At 39.7% G+C, this 7451-nt stretch overlaps 1 protein-coding gene across 6 annotated transcripts in view; it reads right to left on the bottom strand.

The window, feature by feature from the left end:
- Window positions 1-542: 542 nt before the first annotated feature.
- Window positions 543-7451, bottom strand: part of MARK3 (microtubule affinity regulating kinase 3) — a 55203-nt gene continuing 48294 nt past the window's right edge. For 2 of the 6 annotated variants that reach the window (XM_075282655.1, XM_075282649.1), the window contains 3 exons: window positions 4779-4805; window positions 2309-2353; window positions 543-1135 (listed from right to left, as the gene is read on the bottom strand). In XM_075282655.1, coding sequence (XP_075138756.1) covers window positions 790-1135; window positions 2309-2353; window positions 4779-4805 — 418 coding nt within the window. In that variant the 3' untranslated portion in view covers window positions 543-789. The remainder of the gene's footprint in view (window positions 1136-2308; window positions 2354-4778; window positions 4806-7451) is intronic. The other 4 variants (XM_075282656.1, XM_075282651.1, XM_075282652.1 and 1 more) reach the window with 3 other exon arrangements.

Here is a 7451-nt window from a genome sequence, read left to right as displayed (position 1 = left end):
TTGGAATTTGTGGTTAACCTTCACATCAAAGTTTGGGATTTTAAGAAAATAGGAATTCAAGATCTAGATTTAGAGCCATGTGCCTAGCAAGGAATACAGACTTCATGTCAGGCTTCTTTAGCAGGAACACTGTTTAATCGCTGCCCATGTCACTCATAAATTAACAATTCTCGCACACCATCACTGAATTATTATTATTTTTTTTTTTACCTTCCCAAACAGAACAATGAAAATACTTGTTAGAAGACAACATGTGCAGTGCAGCTAACACTTGTACAATCTAAAGGAGTGTTTTATAAAAAAAAAAAAAAAAAAAAAAAAAATCAAACTAATTATATATAAGAAGAACAAATAAAAAAAAAATGATTTGGTGTAAGAGGTCTGTGTTTAATAACAGCCTTTTTTTTTTTGGGGGGGGGGGGGGACAATTGTGTGCTCAATGCAAACATAACATCCATACTTGCACTCACATACATGATGGATATCAGTATAGAAATATTAGGTGATAATCATCATGAACAGAAAAAAGCCAAAAAGGTAAATAATTTACATGGTAGGCAACTTTAATGCTGTAGTGCACTTATATATATATTTATATAAAATAAAAAAAAAAAAAGTCCAACTCTCCCCCCGTTCCAGCAGCTTGTTCCGTTTGTAATATCATAATTCAGGAGATGCAGGAATTATTGCCTAAATAATTCTATACATTAAACCAGTGTTCTCGGGGAAAACACTTTTTGAATTGCTACGTAATTTACAACGTGATTGTTCGCCTTTTCCCCCCTTATTTTACAGTTTTAACTCATTGGCAATTTTGGAAGCAATGTTTTTGAAAGCTATGGATGTCCCAGATATCCGCTTGAAGCGAACCCCATTTAGAGAGAGCCTTGGCAGTTTGCACACTTCCATCTCCCATTGGACGAGATTTTCAGCATGGCCGTCACCATGGACGCAGAAGAGTAAGAAGCGCTCTCTCTGCTCATAGTCACAATTGTTGGCGTCTAGAACCTTGCGAATCTCGCGCATCATGTCGTTGGGGTCCATTGAACTGGTGGTTTTCATACTCCAGGTAAACCGCAGCGACCTTGGCTTTGATTCTTTGTTCTCATCTTTCTGGTCCCCTGACACATTACGACTAGAAGAAAAGAGAAGTTACTCTTTTGTAGGCAGTCACTCAAGGGCGAATGGTCAAGATGGGCAAACACAAAAGTTCTCTGCTTACCCTTACACTAGAGATCCTTTACAAATATAAAGGGACCAGGAGAGTCAGTCTTTACTGCAAACAATATGGCCTCTCTAACAGCAGTCACGTAGTGGCCACCTAGCTTTCCAAAACCTCAAATACTGGCCTGATACAAAGATACACTCCAAACAACTAAACTAGACAGAAAGAATACCCTCCTAATGTACAAGTGGTTAGTTATTGGGGTCACACAAGTGGTCTCCCCACAAAACTGTAAAATTCTTATTGTAAGCTACTTTATAGAAGTGGTGATACATAATTGTAGAGAATTGAAGAGTCATTTGCTTTCATTGTATAGACACGTATCTACCTTAAATATGATCCCCATAATTCTACTAGCACAAAGCCTCAAGGAGCTCATTCTAAAAATGTGTAATTTTGCAACCAGATTTTATGGCTCCAACACATCTGAAATTAAGAAGAATGCTATGGCAACTAGTCACTAGTATACAGCTCTTATGCAGACCTAGGCATCTCCATGGTTACAGACTACAAGCAAGTCTATGTAGTCAGTCTGATCCAGTAGTCATTTACTACTGCCTTCTCTTTACCCCTGTTATTGTGCAGTCTGTAGAATGGCAAGAGGGGGAAGTGGAGTAACAGCAGTTCACCGACACATAGGTCTGCACAGTTGTATATACAAAAATGGTTGCATTTGCAAAGTTGCTGAAATGTTATATGCTGTGGAATAATAAGGCTGATGTGGAAATATTCTTCAAGGACAGAACATTTAATAGCTACAAAGTGCCTCTCCTAAACATAACCAGAAAGAGATTAGTAATAAGCCAATGGGGTATGTCCCATGGAGCCAACCAATGCACCTTTAACAATGAAAATGTCCTGTAATAGGAAACACTAGTAGCTAGCTTCTAACACAGAAACCCCTGACATACAATGAGACAGATTCACATGCAGACATCCGCAAAAACATTTGAAAAAAAAAAGTATTGGATGCAAGAAAGACATGCAAATACATTCTCATTAAAGGGTTAACTGAATGCTTTATGGGTGATGTTAAAGTAAAAAAAAAAAAAAAAAAAAAAAAAGTAAATATATTGCCCTCACCTGGAGCCCTCATATCTCCCGTTTCTCTCAGATTCAGTCGGGAGCCTTATTGAAAACAGTGCAAAAAGCAAAGACAAGCAGAAGAGAAGAGAGATCTTACACTGGTGTTCATATGCTTAGACCGAGTCAGCTGATCAGATTTATAACAAAGGTATCAAAATGAAGACATCACAGGAGATCTAGAATCATTTACAGTATGAAGTAGCTGTCATGTGTACACAATGGAGGCGCAGAGGTGTGCGGGGCACCTCAACGGGGTTGTCCTGGAGTCATTCATTTCCTCTTGTAAAGCAAAAATACAATGGTAGAATAGGAATAAACGGCTGCATTTTGGGGAAAAAAAAACTAAACACTTAGCGTGGTATTGCAGTTCAGCACCAACAACGTTATTAGCGCTGGCCACGGTCCGTGGGTTATTACAATTCCTTTAAAGCTTGTAACCTTATTAAATTAACCTGTGACACTGCAGGGTTCTTATGGCCTAAAAGATGGAGGTGGGGAAGGCAGACTTCTAAAGCTAGTGCAAAGGAAAAAGGGGAGAAGTTGACCAAAGCAATCAAGATACAATGGGCAAAGGAAACTTAGAGCCCTACATATGTTTGAATAGCCTTTAAAAAGACTATTCAGGCCCCACTAAAGTTATATTAAACTACCCCCCAGTTTTAAAATAATACCCTAAAAAAGAATGTGATCAACTTACGCATCGTGCACACTGGGCGGGCATTCAGGGTGCGCCGTCTTCTTCATCCATGCCTCCTTTTCCTGCCATGTCCTCGGGTCCCGTCCTCCTCTGGCGCTCGCGAACTGACATTGCTAAAAACAAACAAACAAAAAAATGGCCTGGGCGCATGCGCAGTAGCATGCTGCTTCTACTACGGCTACTGCGCATGCGCCCACGCCATTTTTTTTTTATTATTTTTTTTTTAGTAATGTCAGTTCGCGAGCGCCGGAGGAAGACTGGACCCGAGGACATCGCAGGAAGAGGAGGCGTGGATGAAGACGACGGCGGACCCTGAATGCCCGCCCACCGTCCACGATGGGTAAGTTGATCACATTCTTTTTTAGGGTATTATTTTAAAGCTGGGGGGTAGTTTAATATAACTTTAGCGGTGCCTGAATAGCCTTTTTAAAGGCTATTCACGCATATGTGGGGCTCTATCAGCATGATTTTGCTGATAGAGCTCCTTTAAGACCTGGAACGTGCTCGGTTGCTGTGGGCAGTCGGCTCCTGATGGATTGGGTTTTGAACCAAAGCGCTTTTTACTTACAGATTATAATGATAAAAGTTGCATCTGTATGAAACTAGTAAAAATATATGACAATTTGAGATTAGATAAAACTGATAGTGTTTTGAAGGCCTGGGGTATGTTTACATGGTGGAAAATGAAGAGAAATTCCTCTTCATCCTCTGCTGCTGTATTTGGCTGCAGGATAGCCGCTACGGATGAGCACCAGATGAATCAGCAGGAAACCTGGAGCCGCAGACACCGTGGCTGAATCAACCCCAGAATTCGTAACAAGATCAAGCAGGACACTTATTTCTCAGCATCCTACTGCTATCTCTGCCTCCCACTATTTTCAATGGGAGGCAGATTCAAGTCAGAATTTGCTGCGGATTCGGGTTCAGAATCCACCCCTAAACCCACAACAAATTCCTGTGTGTGAATATACCCTAAAGGCTTTTACAGGTGTCCCCACATGACATGAAAAGATCAGACGCATTAATTTTTTTTTTTCTCCTAACATCTAGCATTGATGGGAAGAGAGGGGTCAGAGCGAGCACAACATTTACATTGCAGCAGCGGCTAAGACATCAGGAATAAGAGAGAAGAAAATACTATGTAAGCACCACACTTCTGAGCATGGAACCCCTGATTTATAGGTAATGGACATTTAAGCCCATTTGTTACTTCTCTCTTCATGTGATAGGGGTCAGCAACCTTCAGCACTCCAGCTGCTGAGAAACTACAATTTCCATCATGCTCCATTCACCTACATGGAAGTTCCAAGAAATGCAGAGCTAATATGCATGCTGGGAGTTGTAGTTATACAACAGCTGGAGTGCCCATTGTTGCCTAAACTTGGTATAATGTGTAGGTGTGCATGTTTCTGCTAAACTAGACTAGAACAAGGGAAGCAATTTGTATTCTTAAAAAAAAAATTCCACAAACTTACCTTATTACAGTAAATGGATTTTTAACATTTACACCACAAACCGTCTGCTGTTTGCATGCCAAGTGTATATTAGTAAAAATGAAACATGAAAGTTTATGACACTCGTGACTAATGGTTGCAAAGTGCACAGGACATGCTCAGCTGATTAAGTTATATCATCCAGTAAAAAGTAGGAAGAGCGCCGCCCCGATAAAATTTAGTTTTTTCAGCAGAAAGTTTAGTATTCAGAAAAATCAGATCCAGGAAGACAAGTTATATAGGGAAAAAAAAAAATACATAGCAACTTAAATCCTACCTTTTTATAAATCTGAATGACATGTTTCTAAAAAAAAAAAACAAGAAATCAAAGTAAAAAAAAATTAAAATGCAAAAAAATTAAAATAAAAAAGCAAAATCAGATTATTTGTATTATGTAACTATTATATCCAGAAATTAATACCTCCTGAGTCACTGATTCTGATGAGAACATAAGCGGAGAAAAAGATGGGTTACACAGGCATGCTGAGATTTTATATAAAAAAAAAAAAAAAAAAAAAAGACTGCTAATGTTCATTTTTGATTAATCAAATATTGCTTAGATTTTTGGGAGCTCCAGATTCTCCACCTAAATGTAAATCTGGTAAATTTAGTAACCAGATCTTTCAAATAGGAAGTCTGGGTGAAGAGTAACCGATGGATCATTATCTATATTCTGTTATCCCAAAAATCCACTAAAGGTAACCTGCCACCATGAAAATGCATCAAGTTATAGAGCAGGAAAAAGCTGAGATATCTATGCTTAGGAGTCCAGTGGGTGGCTGCCAATCTCAATAAGACAGCCCACAAGAGCATAGCAGCAGTAGTCTGATATAGTTTAGTGGAAATTTTTTTATTGATTTAACAATCTGCTCAACAGCATGTTGCTGGCTGACAAGATTGCATGCTCAATGTGACAGGGTTCCCTTTAAGAGAACACAGTTAGAGGATGGGAGAAATATAATAAACAGCTAAAACATAAAACATTAATTTACAATCATGTATACTACAGTAGATTGTGAAACCCCTCTGTTTAGAGCCGGGGGTAGAGAAAGTGTAGCCATTACTCAGTAAAGATACTCTGTGCTGCTTTCAGCCCAAGTGACATGACTTATGAGAAAAAAAATGGATGTGTAAAATGTAAATAGTATGGTCTCTGCATAAAATATAGGAAAGGAACTCAACCCCTCAAGGCTGATCAATGGATAAGATTGACATATTTGGAATAAGTAAATGTAGTGAGTGAGGAGACCTAAAAGTATTGGTGAAGGTCAAAAAGTAATTGTTTTTAACATTTTAGTTAGACTAGAAAAAATAAAAGTTTTTAAAACTAATCATTTAAAAGGGTCTTTTTCACACTTTCATACACTTCCACTTATGGGCAGCGTTGGTTGCCTTTACTCACAAATAACCTGAAGAAGTACAACCTTTTACAAGATTAAAGGGAAACCTCTAAGCAAAATTTATCAACTGTGTTCTAGCTAATGAATGACTATACAATATAGAGAGCATATAGAAACATTCTCCTGTCCCAAACTGATTTTTTACTTATCCACAGAAAAGGCCATCAGTATTTCATCTGGACACCTGTACACATACAGATCAGCTGTTCTGGCAGCTTCCGGGCACTGGAAGATATAGCAATGGACGAGGAATGAAGGATCTCCTATTCTAGTAATAGGAGCAGCAGTATTGGGAAATTACACTGCCACTCCTAACACACTCCCATATACACTTCTATAGTCTCCACTACCTGCAGGAGCCCACAGACCACATACTGATCATCTATACTGTGGATAGGTCATCAGTAAGAAACTTTGCTTTGAAGGTGGAAAACGCCTTGAAACTGGGGCCCCACGTAGCATAAATGCAGCGGGGGGGGGGGGGGGGGGGGGGTTTGGGAAAGCAGCATTTTACAGTCACACCAGCCTAGTGAATCTCATCTCCAGTTTGAGATAGGACACGCGCAGTGTAAATGCTGCAATTTCCAAAACTGTTGCACTTTTGGAAAAATCGCAGCATGTCAATTATACCTATGGAAATGCTGATGGTTTCCCTGTAGGTATAATGGAAGCAGAAAGTCTGCAGAGGAAAACTGCAAACTTTCTGTGCAAAGCACTGCAGGAAGAACTGCGATGCGTTGCTGCCGTGGTTTTTCTCAGAGTTTTTTTTTGGCTGCATGATTCCACGTGGGGCCTTAGACTTAAAGTGTAACTTTAAGATAAGGTTGATTTTCTGCCACTATGTGTAGCAGAGGGGTTTTCCTGCCAATATTTTTATTATTTATTTATTTTTTTAAATAAAAGGTCTGTTAGTGCCAGTGATGGGTTAATAAGTACACCCATATACCTTTAGCAGGGTTTGGAGTGATTTCTGAGTGTCTCTGGTTGCTGCTGCATCCTCTGTTTATTGACATGGTGTTACTTCCTGCTGTGCAATTTCCTGTGTAGCTGCTGCACTAACCCCCTCTGTCCCCCCCCCCCCTACTCCATTACAACAACCTTGCCTCTCACTAGCTTAGCCAATTCCACCCTCATTCACAAAGCCTAGCCCCACCTACTCAATGACTAGCAATCCCACCCATTACTAGCCCCTCCCACTCTCCCTAGCTAATCTATTCTGCCCACTGTAGAAGACAGGGAGGAGCAGTCCCCGAACACAGGAAGGCTTGGTAAGTATTGCAGGGCATAGGGGAAGAATGACAGTTACATTCCGTTTTTGAAGCAGTGAAATGAAACGTCACTGAATTATCAGAAAGTGTCCCTGGAGCGATCACATAACCACTCCAGGGATATGGGTAATTGTACATTTTATTTCAATTGATGTAAATTAGAAGTTAGGCGGGGGGAGGGAGTTTAGTTTAATTAGGTTAATTATGAGTTTTTCCTGGACAACCCCTTTAATACATTTTGTAATGTACTTTAACAGATTTTGGATCCTTTCAGTGAAATCC

Source organism: Leptodactylus fuscus, chromosome 7, assembly GCF_031893055.1.
Source record: "Leptodactylus fuscus isolate aLepFus1 chromosome 7, aLepFus1.hap2, whole genome shotgun sequence".
In the NCBI taxonomy this organism is placed as follows: Eukaryota; Metazoa; Chordata; class Amphibia; order Anura; family Leptodactylidae; genus Leptodactylus; species Leptodactylus fuscus.
The sequence above is the reverse complement of the archived record's forward strand: the minus strand, read 5'-3'. Positions and strand labels throughout refer to the sequence as shown.